This window comes from Cyrtonyx montezumae, unplaced genomic scaffold (genome assembly GCF_038088225.1).
Source record: "Cyrtonyx montezumae isolate F1298 unplaced genomic scaffold, pur_monq_1.0 scaffold_12, whole genome shotgun sequence".
In the NCBI taxonomy this organism is placed as follows: Eukaryota; Metazoa; Chordata; class Aves; order Galliformes; family Odontophoridae; genus Cyrtonyx; species Cyrtonyx montezumae.
The window spans coordinates 16,445,583-16,465,415 of NW_027071848.1; the positions used below are offsets into that span (position 1 = coordinate 16,445,583).

General features: G+C 42.3%; 1 protein-coding gene across 1 annotated transcript in view; it reads right to left on the reverse strand.

The window, feature by feature from the left end:
* Positions 1-19,833, reverse strand: part of ATP8A2 (ATPase phospholipid transporting 8A2) — a 275,818-nt gene that overhangs the window by 19,045 nt on the left and 236,940 nt on the right. The window contains exons 33-34 of the mRNA XM_065730191.1: positions 14,890-14,978; positions 9,106-9,210 (exon numbers count right to left, since the gene is read on the reverse strand). Coding sequence (XP_065586263.1) covers positions 9,106-9,210; positions 14,890-14,978 — 194 coding nt within the window. The remainder of the gene's footprint in view (positions 1-9,105; positions 9,211-14,889; positions 14,979-19,833) is intronic.

The following is a 19,833-nucleotide window of genomic DNA, read 5'->3' on the forward strand; positions in this document are numbered from 1 at the left end:
CTCCGTGGATCAGACTGGCAAACTTAATTAAGTCCCAGTACGTTCTGAGCATTACAAGGGAAAAACTCTAAAAGTATGTCTCTGACCGGCTAAAGCAGCTGGTTTTTGCCCCACGTTGGGTGCCAAAAATGTCAACGGTTTACGGGCAGGTTCGGCCCGGTTCCGTGACGATTGGTGCGGGGGACCCACGGACCCACGCCCCAGGAAAGGGGAAGGGGGAAAGGGAAAAGGGAAAAGGGAGATGGGCCTAGGAACAAAACAGCAGCAACGATCTGAGGAGGAAAGCTAATTTACTAGATATCGGAAAGCAAAATAACACAATATAATACCATATAATTGGAATTAAAGCTAATAAATCAAGTAAAATGAGCAAGAGAGAGTGTCCGATAAACCGAAGGCCTTACGCTAACGCTGAAGGCGGACGGCAGCGAGCACCCACTGCTGAGTCGATCCCAAAGGAAAGAGAGCATCCTGTGACCGCAGACAGTTTTTATCTTTCCCTCTGAGCGTAAACACGTAAGAACGCAAAGCATCGCAAAGTCCTCTGGGGAATGGAGTTCTTCTTCTCTTCTGAGACAGGCATACCTGGAACTATTGATGGTCCACGGAGCTGGAGCATTAACTCTTTAACTCTAAATGCACTACATGATGTTATGATGTGGAATACCAGTACCAAAAATCATAAAACCATGACAGAGGTCTTAATTTAAAAGGCAAACAGGCATTACTGATAATGAAGCTGCAGTGTAATCAAAGGAAATCTCCAGAGCATTTCACAAGGGAGCATCTGAGGCTTATAAACAGTAAAAGAAAAATCATCATTTTCTTAGCAGAGTCAGCACCTACACACACTGCTTAATCACTCAGGATGCGGCTGAAATAAGGAGACATCCATATCCAAGTCCCCTCCGCACTCTTCTGTAAATACTCCATGAGTCGTCAACAAGAAACAGACCATGTCTAGAAGACCAAGGCACTGCTGAGCACAGTGCACAGGGAAGTGAGGAGGGAAGTGTGGCCTGTGCCACTTGCAGACTGAGACGTGCAAGAGGTTTCCCATCACAGGTGGCACTCCTGCATCAATACAACCAGGCTCTAAGGAGTAGCAAAGGGCTCAGCAGCAGCTGATTGACCAAGGAAGCTGGAGGCATTGTGTCCTGCCATGGGATAACATCCCCAGGCGTTGTTACTGCAGCGGCTCTCCTCTAGCTGCTTCCCAAGTTCATTTCTCCTCTCCTGGAGAAATGCCACAGTTACAGCTTCTGACCCAGCCTGGTAGTTCACTAGAGCAGAAGGTCTCCTATTACATTTCAGAAGTTTGCATGCAGGACCCCCAGCACAGAAGCCAGCAAGCAGAAGACCCCACGATGGACCCACTTTGCCAAATCCCCTTGTGCCAGTGCAGAACCACCCTGCAGCAGCACACAGAGGCCGAGGCATGTTATGGGTTTCAGCTGGCACTGTGGGAGACAGCAGGGCAGTATGCTGAGTTCTGAGATCAAATTCTTCACTACAAGTCCACAGAATCCCTTTAAGCCGGCCTTAAAGCTGTATGGCTAAAAGCAGGACATTCCTAAACTTTTCTAAGAGAACTACTTGGTACATTAGGTGGTATTACCAAGTACATTTAAAAGCTCCATTAACAGCAGACACTAAACATCACATGGCTCTCTGAAAATCAACAAGTCTAATAAATGAGATCTCTCTACCTAGAGTGCCTTCCATTTGTAAGCACTGCAAACATAACACATGTGTTTATGCACTTTGTTACATGGGGGCCATCACTGTCAGCTGTCCCAAAGCCAACTAACTCAAAGTTGAAGCTGCTCGGTTTTGCCTTTACTCTTTACAAATATGGGAGTTGACGTTCAAGCCTCCATGAAGCAGAAAAGGCAAAGCATGACTTTCTGCTTTTCAACCTCACTCAGGACCAGGGCTGCTTTCTTCTTTCTCTTAAGTGCCTCACTTTGCACTTACTCTAGTGTGTGCTTGGTCGTATCCTCTACAGATAAGGTGGCAATACAGTTGCAAGTGTAACATTCTTTCCCTAGTAACTCATTTTGTCAGAAACAGTCACCTTGGTGGGTGAGCTTTCCATGCTTGGTCTCTACAGAAAGGCCTGGTGTGTTTTAAACAAGCAAACAAAAAAATCCCCAACAGAAGGTCAGAATGAAGTATGCTTCCACGTTTTGAATCAATTTAAAATAACTCCTACTCAAAATCTCTCAACTCTCCTCTCATTACTTTCTTTTTTCTTTTAAGAACAGCTCAGGGCAACAAGGAAGACTGATGAGGTTTCAAAGTGTCTGGATATAATTTAGAGCAAAGCACAGGACCCCGGGTTGAGTTGCAAAAAAACAAGTTGCTTTTCTTCATGCTTTTCTGTATTTTGTAACCGTTCCCTAAGTAGTATCTAGTCCAGTTTTTTGTGTTCTGGTAGGGAAGGCACAGTGTCTTGCCCCTCCTTGTAGCTGGGACAGCCAGGAGGAGCTGGGCGAGACTGCTGAAGCCATTACATTGGAATAGTTGTTACGGAGCAGTTCTCCTGCTGTGCAGCCTGGAGGGAAGATTTCTTCTTCCATCCCCCGTGGAGATTCCCGGTGCCCAACAGTAACTACAGATTAGACATCGGAGAGACTGCCCCCCTTAATCAGTTGTAGCCCTCGTCTTGTTATGTTCCTTTTGTCCCCTAATCTCCCCTTTTAATTTACAGCTTCGTTTTGGCCTTTGTACTGATACTGTACCTCCATCAACTCTGACTCTAATAGCAGATGTGACCACACCTCTAAATCCTTCTCCAGGTCACCAGGTTTTAACTTTACTTGTGGCACTGGATCTCCCTCGAAGTCCTGTGACAGGCACAACCAGGATGTAAAATAATTACCTGCACTGGATAATGGTCACATCAGCTCCAAGTGGTGTATGCGAGCAGCTGGGCACACGGGCTGCCTGAGCCAGAAGGAACATGGCAGCTCTGCCTTCATCCCTCCGCCAGCTTCTGACATTTCTCCTTCTCCTGCTCCCTCCCTCTGCCCTGCTGCACTCCCACGTTCAGAAGAGAACTAATCCTGGTAATTTGCAAGTGCCTTATGTGTAGGGGTTACAAATGCTGGAAATTAACAGTGTGTATTAACACAAGGAAATAATGTGGCAATTCTTTACTGACATGGGTCAGGGGAGAGAGACGGAGGGACAAGCATAAAATAAAACAAAATTAAGCATTTTCCACCTACCATACATGAACATTTACCATATGGAATCAAATAATTTAACAGAAAAAGCACTGATATCATTTTATGTGCATTTTGCTAGTAAAAGGAGTCTAATATCTTTTTACTAGTAAAGCTGCAAGGAAAAAATCATAAATATGCCAGTCACTTTGTTGTGTATGCTGGTGGGGAAATCTCGCCTTTCCTTCCCAGAAATGGTGTGAAGAACATCTGGAAAAATTGATAAAAAGCCTCGGAAACTTCAAAACCAAAATACACCTCTCCTCTCTTCAGCCTTATTTTACACTCAACTGCGTGAGTTGGACTCAGCTTGTAGACCTGAGTACCCCACGTCAGTGCACCCAAGTCAAGGCATCTCTGGAACCAGAATTTGGCTCCAAACACCTAATACTGTTTAACCAGTTGAAAACACAAGACTGAGTTTGTTTTAAATAAGATTTGTTGTACCTGCTGATGGGAAGAGGCCTTACTGGCACAATCTCTCTATTCAAGTGGCTGTAATTTGGAATGCATCAAAAAAGAAACAAAGTGCTCTGACACATAATGAGCCCAAGCCTTGCTCCTTGTGACATTAATGAAAATGCTCACCTCTTCTTTAGGAACAAGGAGATCAGATGCTCGAGCTCATTCAGGGTTTGTTACAAGTGGAAAATTAAGTCTGTTTTAACAATCTTGCTCCTGCCCTGCAAGGCAGGAGGCTTGCTGCCCTCAGGACGTGCACAGCCACAGGTCTCATCAGGCTTCCCACCTCTCATTCTCCTCCTCAGGGACACAAGGAGCCCTCCATGAGTGCCTGTGTCACCTGAATGCCCACTTCCCCATACAGCTATGGAAACAAGATAGGCCTCTGTGCTCACCCAACCCTGTATCGCCCATGTCAAGGTCACCAGACAGCTTGCTCTTGAGGTGAGAACCAGTCATGCATGTTTCACTAAAGCAACAGGCAGCTTTGGTGAAAAGCACAGGAGTGAAAGAGAACTTCCTCCACAGAGTCTCCTTGCTGAAGACAGACAGCAGGAGGCTGGGGAGCACTGCAGTTTCCCGTGCATGGAAAATGAATGTTTGTTCTGCAAACTGGAGATGAAAAGAAGAGGTGGCCAACGTTCATCAGCACACATCTGGAGGCAGACAGAGATAAAATGCACACCAAAAAATGCTGTGTAAACCACAAAGCTGGGTCTCGTCTTCAGCTGTCACTTCATTTTCTCTGCTAAATAAAAGACACTGCCTCCCAGTTTTCCAAATGATTTGAAGGAATTCTTCCCAGTATTTCCATGGTGCAGGCTGTTATCCACAACACAGCACAGGCCCTTCTGCTCCATGTAAAGCAATTCAACAGTGAACGCTGCACTATCCTTCACTATCAAATACTGCTGCCATCCCAGACACCAAACAATTACAAAACAGAACAGAAAAACAACCAAAGAGCCACCTTCAGAGGGAGCTTCAAGTAGGGAAACTGCAGCAGAAAACCTACTGTCACAAGGAGTGTGCTGTACAGCTTTGTTTGTTGGCCACTGGAGTGCTGAAGTGACGTGGGTTTCCAAAATAAAGTTTGCTTTGGTCACTAATCAGGCTTTACTCCACCTGAACTCCTGCTGACTTCAATGAGAGGTTACATGGAGTGAAAAGTGAACGAAGACTTAAAGATCTGGCCCTTTACGAGGCAAGGTTTAGCTGCAAACTTACCTCAAGATACAAAAAAAATCCCTGCAGCTGAACTCAATGCCACTTTTGAGTACAAATCTACAGAAAAATTGTTTTTCTTTGTGTAAATCTCACATGTTAACATGATTAGCTCTGCTGGGCAGGTGTCTCCACATGTCCCTGTTTACTTTGGCACATGAGCTGCCCCTCTCACCTCTCCAAATTCACATAAATTTAGTGTTAAATCCTGCCCTTTGTTACATGAGAGTGCCAGGGAGCCTTCCTCACTCCTGCACCCAGGCTTGCTCACCTTGCAGCCGGGCTGGATGCCAGCCCAGTGCCACTGGGTGCCAGGCTGGGGGGGACCAGAGCAGGCACTCATCTTCCACAAGCAGGAATGTGAACACAGCACGGAGTCCCTTGCTAACTCCTTACTGCACACTCCTCCCTCTGCTTCTCCAGCTATTTCTGGTCATTAGTTTTCAAGGGATTTCCACAGATTCAGAGAATGGTTTAGGTCAGAAAGGACCTTAAAGATCATCCGAGTTCCACCCCCCTGCCATGAGCAAAACTGCCAACCACCGGATCAGGTTGCCCAGGGCCCCATCCAGTATGGCCACGAACACCTCCAGGGATGAAGCATTTTCCCCTGATTAAATCCCCTAACTCTTGGAATCATCTGATTTTGTAATCATTCCAGCTTCCATGAGGAAATAAAAGTGAAGTTTTAGATGTCCAGATGTGATATAAAGAAAAAACGAGGATACAACCCTTTATGGCTCACAACAACATACTCAGTATCACCTTCAAGCTTCCTCCTAATGCTTTTTGTAAGGTATTTGGGACCTGGCTGTAGCACTCAGTATGCCAGTGCTCTTCCCTACACAGATCAGCCATCATCAACCATCCCTCACCTACCATTTCTTTCCTCACTTACCATTGGTAAAGCCAAAATATGTGCCTGCATTTTTTTTTTAGCCCAATAAAAGCAAATTCAGCTTCAGAAATTGCTCAAAGAAGCTAAGATTTAGAAAATCTAACTGGCGCTAGAAGTCCCTTTTTATTAACCTGGAAAAATGTCTCTAGCAAGAATAGCTGCCAGGCTGAAGATCTAAGGCAGGATGTGCATGTTTAGGTATCAAGAGGCATATGAGATCTCCCAGTGCTCCTACCCAAACTGCAGTGAGGAGCCAGGTGCTACCCTGCACATGCTTTACAGAAATTCAAGTGAGCTGCTGCAAGCTGCTGGCACCCTGCTGTGCATGTCTAGATGGTCTCACTGCCTTCTGGGGTTTGTGAATTGCTTTTTGTTTAGCAGAATAATCCTAAAACATCCACATCTTCACTTCATTTTTCCCCTATAGTCTAGGCAATGATAAAAGCAATTAGCTCCCTAAATCTCCCCTATCTGTAATTGGGTGTGATTTTTTTTGTTTGTTTGAAAAAAAAAAAAAAAAACACTGAACGAAAATAGCGTCTGCTATGTAAGACAGGAAACCAGACCCCGATGACAGCAAGCTTATCTTTCACAGCTGCCTGAACAAACCAACACCTAATGGCTGTGTTTTCAGGAATGCTTCCAACCAAGAGCTGACACCAGCATGCAGAGGTGACTGGTGGACCTGTGCACTTCTAACACAGCTCTCCTCTTCGTGTTAGAAATGAAGGTACTCCGGTTACGTCCCCTTCCAGCACAGAGTCACATTGCCAGAAATATCCTAAAAGCAATGGGGCTGTGGGCAGCAGGGGAGGGCAGTGCATGCACCTTGTCACTACTCGTTTCCACTGGCTTCAAGGACACTTAAGAGAAAATAAAGAATATGAACCAGAGAGGTTGTAACTGCAGTAAGGTCCCTCTGCCTCTTTCCCACCCTCACCCTTCCCTTTGGAAAAGCTCATGATTTCAAGCAGGTGTGAAAGAGCCAGGAGACAAACAAAAGGGATAAAAGGCAGAACAACTCTGAAGAGCACTCTGGAGGCCACATCACAAGCACAGCACACCAGCTCCTAGCAGGCAGAGGCACTCCACCATTATCTAGTTCACAGATGGACCACCCAGAAAATCTGGGAGCAATTAGGAAGGAGAACAAACAAATGCATGGAAAGAAGGGGGGGAGGGAGAAGGGGAGAGAAGGCCAGGAGGGATTCCTTACATCATCTCCATGCAAGCGTTTTGAGAATGAAGTGAAGCTATACAGAGGAGGAGGAATGCAGATGAGAGAGTTTGCAATGAGAATGCAATAAAATAAAAGGCTATGAAAACATAGATTATATGAGTGAATTACAACATGGTCATTAAATTTACAAAAAGTCAATGCTGTGTGTAAACAGAGAAGAAACCCATCAATTTCTAGGAGACACACACAATATAAACAGATTAAATGCTATCAACTTTTCTCACTATTAATGCTATGTCAACATGCCTTGCAACCCACAGATTCCATCTGAAAAAAGCAGATCCACTTTCTTCTGTGGCTGTCAATAAGTGGCACTTAACACTGGCAGAAAAACACAAACATCTCACTGACACAAATGCAGCTTTGCTGCAGACACTGATAGGAATCACAGTGGCAGCCATGGGGTTCCTACTACCAGAACAGCCATGTCTGGGACCAGCCAGTCCTCAGCACGACTGGATCCCACTTGCTTGGAGTCTAATTGGTCTACTAGCAGTAATCCACAACCCAAAGTCACACCTTTCATGTGTTTTGGTTGGAGGTTGACCTGATTTTTGTACCAAGCACTCTGGCTCCAAGTGACTCCAAAGTGACTACTCAGTCAACTAGAAACACCTATGTTGAATTAGATGCTTGATTTCAGACATTTTCGTTGTTTTTAATCATGGCAAAGAGCACTGTCTTTGTTGATCAGTGCTGCAAGGTTTGGTTTTAATTCTTAAACAATTTCATGTGCAGTTTGACGACTTTTGCAAGCGAGCACAATTTATGTGCAGAGTTGTGTAGAATCCAAAAGTCACAGCAGAAAAATGGCTCAATAAAAACTGAGCATACCAAGCATTTTGAAGTGATTTTAATCAGCAGCACTGTTTACTTTGTCTTGGCCTCTGAGAAGCAAACTCTGGTCACTAAGGCCATCTTACAAACACACTGTAGTTCACAAAGCATTTTTTTAAAGCTTTTCAGTTTACTATAATCTTGGTAAACTCACTCCCTGATAATATTCCCTAAAAACAGTGCTTATTAACTCACACGTTCAGTTGAAAAATCTACTACCCACTCATCTTAGCAGCAGCTACAATATGGCAATTAGTTTACCTTAGAATACACATCAAAGGCTCAAAGGATGACCCTGCCCCATAAGAACAAAATCTTTTAAAAGCTCCATTCCACTCAGTTTGCTAGTTTATAAGGTTTGCTAAAATCCAGTTTAATGATCACGTCGTTTCTTAGCAAGTCATGTGGTGCCATATTGTTTAGGGAACAGAAGAGCTAGTTCTAAAACCTTTTTGAACTCAGGGAGCTTTTCCGACTAGCTGATGCACAACCGCATTCTGCGATGGCAAATGAAACTGTTGGATGCAAAAGCCCACTGTGATTTTCTTGAGCTTCTTTCAGAATAGACAAAGGTTCCCACACAACACATACCAACACATACTCTCCCCTTACAATGAAGGATTCAATAATAGCAATATGTTCAAGTCCATATGGTGTGGATAGAAGGGAGAGGCATGACGAGAAACTGAGAACCCTGAACACAGGGGCCTGCAAAACTGCAGTGGAAAACAGCAAAAAACATTAAATACACCCCACCACCTTGAGGTGAGAATGAATGATGCTGTAGGGAAACACTGGATTAGCCAGTTCACCCTTTAGCTACAGTCTAACTCTCCTTATATCTGGAGTCACAGACAGCTTCCTCCTTGGACAAGCTTATCAGACTGGCTTTTTTGATGGCAAGGAAAGTATGTGCAACAAAGACCTTTCAAAACAGTCTGGCCTAATAGCCAGGTAATAGCACTACTTGTTTCCAGGAGACTGAGCTGCAGTTGTCAAATACAGCCTCACTAGCAATAACACAGGAGAAACAAAACCAGAAGGGCTGATTTTGGTGCAGGCAATGAGCACATACAGAAAGGAACAACAGCAAAAACTTTATAGGACAGAAGACACCTTAACTGACTGCAATCAGATTTGAACAATGAATGAGAAATACAAAGAGGACAATAAGAGTAATTCATTTTTTCAACATCAGCATGGAATTGTCCCACCTCTTCCCATTGCTGTCACGAAGCATGGCTTTTCCCAGCTCTCTTGTCTTCATCTCCAACTCCTGAACTTGTTCCAGCAAAGATTTATGGTAGGTATGCTTGGCCCTGTACCACAAGAACAAGAAAGACACAAGGAGAGCCATATGAACATTTTGTTGTTAAAAAGCCCTATTTTACTTCCTATATGAGAAGCCAGGGCAATTCCTTCACATGATTTGGGAAATAAGGCAGTGAATGTACATGAACCGTCAGCCCAGATTCACAGTGCCTGGGAAATATTACATAAGAAATGAGAAATTCGGCAGAGCTTGTCTGCTTCAACACAACACTCAAGATGTAACCAGCTAGCACAGCTATTGGACTGTGGAGACCTGACACTGCTGCTGTGGGACTGCTCAAGACCAGAGCTTTCAGACAAAAGAACAGAGATTCATTGAATATTCATGGCAGTAAAACATGATTCCACTCGGTCTTTTAAGCTATGCATCACACTGCTCTGAAAACCTGGGGAGAGTCTCAGATAATAATTGCCATTCAAGCCCCTTTATTTTCATTTATCAGTCTCACATGACTTGGAAAAGCACTTCTTTCTCTGTGCTTTCAAGATGACAGTAACAAGACTGGCTCTGTCCTATTTTCTCAGCTTGGGGATTCAATGAGCCATGCACGCACCACACACGTAACCAGAATTTGGAAAGTAGTGCCCCCCTGTAAATACTGAGGCTCTTTTTTCCATTTCACCTACAACTCTAGTAATATTAAAAATTAAACTGGCACAAGGAGAACCCAGTCCCCTCTCTCAACATTCACAAAGTAATAATACGAAATGCGGGGATCTTTCTGCAATGGACAGTTTTTGATCAGCTTCCTTTTTTGTGTCACTTAGAGGAGGACAAGTGTCCCATGAGACAACATTGATTTGCACGCGACTGCACGATAAACCTGAAAACAAGATGGAGACAAGTAGGGTAACACATCACTTCCTTCACTGTATGGCATTAAAATTATACTCTTCCATTCCAGAGGTGGCAGAAATTTCTTTTTAAGTTTTATAAAAACCATACATGCAGATTCTATAATCCTTAACCAATGATACATACGTATTCCTCCTTCTAGCAGAAAAGTAACTGGTGTATATGTAATTAAACTATAATGGAGATGCATTTATTTTTAAAAAGCATGATTCCTATCACTCCTTCCATGGGGAATAAGAAAAGAAAACCAAAAAGTCTTTGCTGAGTCTTTTGTAGATGTGAGTGGCTTGATACTAAGTTATATCCAAGTACTTTGGTCTTTGTGGTGCTGAATTAGGCCCCAAATGTCTCAGAATGGGAAACTAAAATGAAAACTTTTCAAAACATATCTGAATTTAAGAGCAAAGCAAAGAAAACAGAACAGGAAAATAAAAGACACAGTAAAATCTGGAGATATCAAGGATGTACTTAGGAAAGTACCTGATAAAAAGCACCAAGGGGAGTATGATTTGCAAGGGAACATCAGCATATTGTGATAGGAGAAAACAGAATAGAAAGCATATTTAAAACTCAGCATTTCAAAAACATTAGATAAGCTATAGCTGCACAGATACTAATTGCATTCAAGTTACTATAACTTGTTAGGCTAATGGTTAAACTCTTTAAGGATGGGAAACTAGTGGTCTTCTTAGATGAGAAAGCTTTGAGTTATTAATTCTTATAATCTTTACAGTTGACGTAACTACCACACTCTTTACTTTGGGTAAATACATTAAAGCATCAACCCTGAACTCATCTTTTATGTACTAATGTAAACTTAAAACGGAGCATCTTTAAAACCTGCTCTCCCCACAGATGAAAACACAGAAATTTGCAAGTTATTCAGTCTCTCTCTCAGGGTTTTCTTGCCAGACAGCACAGGAGATGAAGGATGTTTTTCTTTTCCCTTGGAGTGAACAGCAAATTCAAAATGGAAACTGAGCAACAAAGTCCAGTGAGCAGAGGACAGCAAAGGCAGGTATTGCACAATATGGAAAAAAACCCGTTGCTCCAAAGTCAGGTGTTCTGAAGTACTTTAGAAGTAAAATGAAATAGCAGAACACATTAGTTCTGCCATGGTTGAGTACCCATGAAGCAACACAAACCCTTCAGGTAATTCTTATGCACTGAGTGACTTCTTCACTTGGAGAAAGAACATCCATGGAAGAATGAGCAATGAAGTATTTATAAAAGGGCCTGAGCTGACCTAACCACACGTTTCTCCAAGAACAAATACTAAAATACGGTATTACGATTGCCTCAGAGTCTGGGCTTGCTCCCATCAAAGTCAATTGCAAATATTCCATGGACTGCAGGCAACAGGACTGAACACTTCATGTTTTTTTCATGATAGCATATTGTTAACTTCTGATATACAAAAACATAGGTAGAAGTCTTAGCTTTTACCTTGTGCTTTACAAGTGGCCTTAGATATGTGATCAGCCCTCAATAAATTATGAGCTCTTCTATTTGCTGCTCCTGTTCATCTGCAATTGTTGAATTATATAAAGGCAGACTCAACTTCTCTCACACATAGGGATATTAAGATCAGGGACCATAAGAATAGCTAAAGGGTCATCTTCTCATCTCAGTGGGTTATTCCCCTACCAAGTCAGGGAAGTGCATACCTTCACATCACAGCCCTGGGAGGATATTTAGGGGGCTCCTGGAGGCCAGAACTTGCCAGGGAGGAGCATGGTTATATTCACAAGTCTTTCACAAGCACAATGACACCTCTACTATGGCTCTTCATTATCAACACTGTATTAGGCGTCCCATGCTCCAGAGACTGCAAGTGCATGCAAGGATGGGAAGAGCTCCTGCATCTTCTCACTTATTTATCCTACAAGGGCTGGCAAGTACAACATGCTTCTTCCCCCAGTCCCCCTCCACATAAATAAAAAAAAAGATATATCAGGACTTTGGTAAGGATTGGAAGCCGCAGTAAACTTCTCACTATAACACTAAGTGTTGACACACCCTTTTTAAAAACAAACTCTTGCCCTCTTCTCAATTTTGCTGGAATAAATTCTGCGTTTTTGATTCTCACATAGCTTTGCGGGTCTGACATTTCAAGACTTCCCAGCATCAGTGATATGTGTTCAAGTGACATGCCAACTGTAAGGAAGGACTCACCTTATAAAACTCTGTTCTTTTCAGTGGTAGCACAAGTGGGATTTTTATAAGGCGAAAGCTTAATCCAAGCAAAGCCACTGAACACAAGGTAGTGGACCAAAGTTAACAATGTGGTATTGCAGCCAAGTATTAATAACAAGCTTTCTTCTTTTTCTAAAGTGAGTCTTCCACTTCTTGATTCACTTTATATATACATATGTATATACTTATAAATATATATATACATACACAAAAGAATATTTAAATAAAAAACCTGGAGCCACAGAGAACATGGGAGATAAGAAGTGTGTGGACAACTGTAGCATGTACGACAAAGGGAACATGTAAAACTAGCTCATGCTTGCCAGCATTAAACATTTTGACACTGGATGCAGCACAGCAGTTTAGAAACAAATATTTGCATGGCTCTTAACACATTTGGTTATCCTTTTTAGCATACTTCCAAACAAAAACTCTATTTGTTTTTATGGAAGTATTCTGTACTGAAATTAGGCATGTACCTTTTGGGTCACATGGATCCTCTTTCTGTGTACATATGCTCCACATCCGAAAGGAATGGAAAGGGACAAATTCCATGACAATGAGAAGTCAGAACTGCTGGAATTTTATGGCCCAAACCTGATTCTGCTGAATTATGGACAGCAGTGTGCTGTAACTGCTGCTGTGGAAATGTGCTGTCTGATTTCCAGAGGCCTTGGGCTCAAGTTTTGAATGGCAAGCCTCTTGGAAAGGAAACAGACCTTTACTCCTTCCATATGGCAGTGCTGATAGCTGTGTCATTTCATTTATCCTAGTTAAAATGTTAATAGTGTTAATTTTTCAATGATAGGTTAAAAGAGAAGTCCTGCTCAGAATACAGTTTTTTTCCTTAATGTTGATAGCAGCCTCCTGTTTAAGATCTGCTGGGAAAACATCCAGCATATCAATCACAAACGTTTGTCTTGAAAGCTTCACAATCTCTGTACATTCTTGCTCTGAACCACTGAAAGGATTATGTTGCTGAGATTCTCTAAGAAATACTGAAGAACAGGCTGAGTCAACTGTTTTACACGAGTAATAGCTGAGGATGAGCCTGCTTCAGCCTGGTCTGCTTTACGATTCTTTAGCCATTTTTGCCAAGAACTGATAAGAACAGAGGACAACTTCAGGACACTGAACTATTGTGAAAACATTTGAAAAACTGAAGCAGTTCTGGGACGCCTAAGTATCTATTTGATTGCTGATGATGCAAACAGTTCAGCTCCTATTTGGCCTGAATCACAGGAGCAGTCCCATTGACTTCTGAGCATGTAATTTTAAATAATGCCTGACACAGGAGCAGGGCCTGTTACACTAAATGAGTTCTGTGATTTTTTCAGAGTATTAAAAACCAGCTCATTGACACAGCTAACTTAAGTATCCAAATTTGGCCTCATTTTGGCCTCAGTTTTTGAGTTCTTAAATTATTTTCAATTGGAGAAGTTTAATGAATGTAACAAAAAACCCTCCAGTGTGCAAGACCATTAAATCATAGTTTGGCCTTAACATAAATTTTACATTATGATACTTAGGTTTAATTTTAGCTGTGTAGCTCATGAAAATTAAGCTGACGAAGAAAATGGGAAAACATACAATAAATATCTACTGATTGGCAGATTTGCCAAGCAAAATTAGTTTAATTTAACTGTGCCATCAGCCCCAAGGGAAGAAAAAAAATGAGATTTTCAGACGTATGCATATTACCCGACTTACCCCATACGCTGTAACTTGAAATATACCCATGTTTGGCAAACATTCTGGTTTTTTTTGTGGGGTTTTTTTTTTTTTGTCAGTGGCGGTGTTGGTTTTTTTTTTTTTGCATTTCTCCCCTAAAAAAAAAACTTTCCTTGACTGATCAACAGGTCATTGCTGGAGCTACGTGTTACATATCATGAAGCTTTCACTTTGGGCCTTCATGACAAAGCAACATTCTAGCCTGTACTCCCTCTCTGTGGCCACCTGAATCTCCATTTTTGCCTGAGTTAGAAAGGGTTGGATCCTTGTATAAGGTTACAAAGACCAGCACCACCTTCAGGAGCAAGAGCAATCCTTTCTTTGTTGCTCTTTTGCTGCAATAAGAATGTGACTACTATATTACCTCTAGTTGTTCAGAATCCAATAAGATTATCTTTAATAAGGCTAAAGATAAATGTTTAAAAACTACAGAGTTTTGAGAGGATCTGGAGATTACACAGAGCTGTGTTTCACAGGGCTCGTTCCCTCTCTCTGGGCAAGGAAAGAGTCACTAAAACCAAATACAGAGTTCTGTGAGTACCGCTCCCCTCTCAGCTAAATCTTTGAAGACCCACTGCTGAGTGAACCTAAAAATCAGCTGACAAACAACTGCAAACTTACAGGGTAAGGACAGGAGTACCACATTTTTATGTTCTTCCTAACCTCAGTCAAACTAAACAAAATATTGGCTCCCTTTTAGGAAGGGAGATCTCTGAGGTCTGAATTCAGTTCGTTTACCTAGAGGGTGGGCAATGTAAATAATAAAGAAAGATATCTTCATTACTCGGTGAAGGCTGAGTAATTTCCCTCAGATTGGTACAGGATGAACTGACAACATGCAGAATAATTCCCAGAACTCTGAGAAGACAGGTTCACAACTTACGCTGTCCATGCCACATCTTTAACAAGGCACGCAGTGGGCACGAGAAATAACCCAAACCAGAAGTAGCCACATCTCAGCACCATTCCAGCCTAGGAAGAAAACAAACAAATAAATGATGAGCATTTTCACACCATCGCATGTTAAGTGGTTGTTCTCAAGGAAAATTAGAGGGATGACAACGAACAGCAACTGTGACTAGGATGATGTTGATCTGTGGGGGTAAGAGGAGAGGGAGAAGCCTCAGCAACTCTTAATGGAAATCAGGCCTATAATTGAGGAGCAGCAGCATTTCTCACTAGGATCCTTCCTCACGATCCCACATTTCCTAGATTTTTTCAAAAATTTTGTGTTTAGACCAAATCCTCCACTGATATTAATTTTTTGATCCAAGCAGACTTTTTCACTCGTGAAGAAGTGCACCATACATGCCAAGTTTTCAATTTTAATGAGTTTTTCTACTCTCTGCGTACTCTTTCTACCCTACTGCTACAGATCTCTGAGCAGCATCAAACTGTCACAAAAGCAAACAAACAAACAAAAAGATGTCTCACTAGAATGTTTCAGTCATATTGCACTTAAATACAGCACTTCCTGTCCAAATTACTGCTGTCTGAAACCCAGGGTGGGAAAGATTCACTCCTGTCCTTGTAAATGGCTTTTTACAAACAAAGAGCTCTGAAGTTATATTTGCATTTCTTTCATTGTTGAAATGCTTGAAGAGAAAAGTTGGTAGGATTTGAAAAAGAAGATATCCAGAAACTCTGCAGGTACCAGCATACAGATAGAGCTGTGGAACAAAGCTGAAACATAGCACTATTTATGGACTTGTTATTTCATGTCACTTATTTAGAGGTCTCTCTAGAACTTTTTACAGATAAATTAATGGCAAAACCTGGTTTGCTACACAGGAGACTGGAAACAACCTCACCACCTCCTGCATGTGTGTGAACATACATACACAAATCTCTTGAGAATCGTTTAAGCTCTGCTACACCAGTAAAGGGTATTTCTCTATTGTAATGAACTGTGTGCAGTGTACAAGTAAAACAAGGGCTGAAAGTGTCAACAGCACTTCCAGCAGTTAGCCACACTTTGCTCTCTTGCTGCTTGTGAATGACACTATGTACCATCCCCAGAACCTTGGCTTCTCAGTATCTTGTATGCCACATACAGCACCTGCATGTGTTCCTACAGATGCCTGTGTGCATTGCAGCCAAAAGCAGGGAGGCATATACTCAGGAACGCTGAAGTGAAGCAGCTGGCTCCTGCTGACATGCAGGCTGGGCTGATTTGCTTGTACCTCACTTGCAGCACGCAAGGGAAGAGCAGCCCACAGCGTTGAAGTGTCAGGGAATGTTATAGACAAGCACAAAGCTGAACTATAGAACAAGAAATTGAATGCACAGCTTCTAGCCCTTGAAATAGACTGTGAGAAGACAATCTGTAGCTACACACTTTGTTCAGACAAAGACAGTTGATCACAATAGAAGGAACTTCCACCACTCAGTACAGTGGGGCTCAAAACCCCACTTGCACCCAGCATCTCCTACCAGTGTCACTCCCTGTTTAGAGTCATCCAGCTCTCTGCTCAGCCACTTTTAGTCAGCAGCAGCTTGCCCTTAGATCACTAAGTACTGAGGACTTCCAAAAGCATTTTTCTCTTCTGAATGTACAGTCTCCAGTGCTGCAGCTGGACTGACAGGTCAGTGGTAAATGCTGTACTGAGACCAAGAGCGAACCAGACTGCGTTAAAACATTTATGGATGCTGCCACCCACACGGACTGTAAGCAAACAAATTCCAGTCTGAGAGTCAGCTCACAGTTATTTGCGATCCCTCATGCCTACTTTCACACGAGAATTCCAGAAGCACACCATCAGTTTTGACCTATGCTTACTTGAAGAGAAAGATGGGCAGGAGTAAGAGGGAAATCTTAACTTTACTGTTAGTCGTAGAGCTGAACTATACTAAGAGAGTGGCAAAATACGATGAGATTCATACTCATGCTTTGCTTTTCTTCAGCTGTGACCATGCAGGTGCAGGTTCAATCACTTCAGCATTTGCATTGACCATCCTTCCATTGCTTCTGCTAATAGAGGCAAAAAAAGGACTTGGATATTAATCATACATGCATCTTCTGCCATTTTTGCTCCCAGTACTTTACATTCCACATTTTGCTTTCCCAGCTGAAAGAAACTTGATGCACTTCTAATGCACAGAACAATCCAAGTAAGTGTTCACCAGGAATTTAAATGCTACTTTTTCTCATGTTATCAACTCAGTCAGTGGCTATGAGCTTGGACATTTTGCACCTTAAGCTCTCTGCACTGAAGAAGTTCAAGTCACATACCTTTTACCTGCAACTATGCATTTTACATCGGTGTTAGCAAACTGCACCACAGCAATAAAACTGTTCATCTCATCTCACCCCTTCAGACACTGATGTTACTGCTGGCAAGCCTTCTTTCACACAGCACGCTCTAAGCTTTCCTCCTTCCCTGAGCTCACCTGGACTGTTTCTGCCCACTTGCTTCTAGTTTCTGCGTGCAGTTGTGTGCCTGCAGTGTCTGGGGCATGGACTCAGATGTGAACGATCCAAATCGTTTATTACAGGTTTTAACATCCCTTATATACTTTCACAAGTTCTCTCTTGTAACTTTCCCACCCACCTTTACATATCAACAATATAACTTCCCAAAACAGTCCTTAACCGTGCATACAGGCGATGATCCAATCAGGGCTGTGAGTCTTCCCAAACCATGCACTCTTCCTCCAATTAGGGTCTGCCATCATGCAGCTTACTTGAACTTGTTTTCCTCTTTTTCTGGAAGTGTCCTTTGTTTCTCAGCCTTCCTTTCTCATGCTGTTTATCCTGTTCCACAGCTGCAGCTCTAAATGTACTTTTTGTATTCCCACATGTGCCTGCTGCACTGCATGACAGTAAGTGGTTTTTGCACATGGACCTGAATGCTGCCTTGGTCCCAGCACGGTTACACCATCTGCTCCTCGGCAGAGGAATCCCTAGAAATCACCTAATGTGGGCACATCCATAGACAGCATTTTTAGGATGTTTTCCAACCGGGTTATGAACTGAAGCTATAGTGAGAACACACATATATCGCTTCAAAGCCTTCCCCAGACTTTGCAGCTGTTCCCATGCTCCACTGCAGTTGTTCAGCTATTCACGATGGCAGTGTAGCCTGGACTGCAGTGTGTCTTCAAGGAGACACAGCACCTCCATGCCCAGCCCCAAGGAGTAGCAGCCTTCAACTATCAGGCATTCCCTTCATATGAGAAAAGCAGAGCTACTAAACAGGAACCATCACCTTGTAAAAAGGGTATATATATTTATTATACGTATGTATTTTAAGAAGGCCGCAGTGAAGTTGCTTTTATAAACAAGCTCAGAATTTGACCCGTTCTATCACCACGCAGGCTGCATGCTGTGCAACTAAGTGATTTTTAGACTGCCTTCTGGAATAAACACTAGTGACTAACACACCCAAAGCCAACTACCAGCAGCCATTTATCACACGGCATCCACAAAGCCCTCAAAGCTAAGGCAGGTCCTCCTGCTGAAGACACTGCGGCTTAAACTGCTGCCATCAGTAGACTGCCATCCAAGCCCTGGGGAAGCTGCTGCAGTGAAATAGGTCATTTCAGACTAAGGGTAACATCTGTTCTAATGGAAAAGTGAGAACAATAAAATCAGGAACATTTTACAACCAGTTATTTCAGAGAATAAGCAAATAATTTTGGTCTTAATATCTTGAACCAGTTGCAAAGCTGACTTTTAAGGGTGGGTACCTTTTTAAAAATCTTTTAAACATAACAACAAAAAAGTGATGGTATTGGCCAGTATGAACAACTCAGAAGATCTGCTCTGCATCACTACTCTTTTAGAAAGCACAGTCTAAGTGGTATTTTGTTTGTTGTTCGTTTGTTTGGTTTTAGATCAAAGACTAGCTCTACAGAAGCGCATCAACTGGGACGTTTCAAATAAATCTACTTCATTATTCTTTCTTAGTATGCAAATAAACATTATTCACAGATTTACTCTCCTGCCAATAGGTGGTGCCACCAATTTCAACAATCCCTTCCAGTGAGAATAACAATGCCAGGAAGCACTCAGGTGCAGGGACACATTCTGATCATTTTTGTACTCTTACCACTGCATGGTTAGGAGAAAACTGGGGACCAGTGAACAATTCAGGCAACCCAAACAAGGATCACAAGCATCTCAGATCATTCAGGAAAAGTGAGATAAAGTATAAATTCACATTCTAAATAATAAAATATTTTATTGCTTCATTTCCTCAGATGCCCACACATCCTATTTCTGATTAAAAATGGACAGCAAAAGCATAGCTTCACCATGAAAACAGGTGGTTTTGTATTTATACCACAACAAAAATTATTACTGGAAGTGTGCCTAGATCCTGTTCATAACTGTCTCCACGAGACATGGGGATATGGATCCAATAAGCTGCTCAATTTCAGTTTCACATTCATGGAAATGCCAGCATTCCACTTGGGATCCAAATCCAATCTGCTGTTTACTGGGCACCTTGCCAACCATAGGTAGATTACTTTGGTCCTCACTAGTCAAACATGGAAGATAGTGTACCACTGCCTTTGGCAGCAAGTGGGAGAGGAGGAGATGGGGAAAAGAGGGTCACGTGATGACTGTGAGGGGTGCCCATACCATGATAATGATAATGAAACTCTCCTGCAAACAACAGATGAATTTATACACTTCGAAGAGCATCACCCAAACATGCTTTCCCCTACAGAACATGCAATCTCTGCATGTTCTAGATCCTCTTAAGACTGAACGTTTCAGTGCCAGCACAGGCTATTTTTTTTCTTCCTTTTTTCTTCAAAAAAGACCTGTAAGTTTAATCTTGAAAGAGCAAAAATGTTTAAATGCTTATCAACCAAGTGG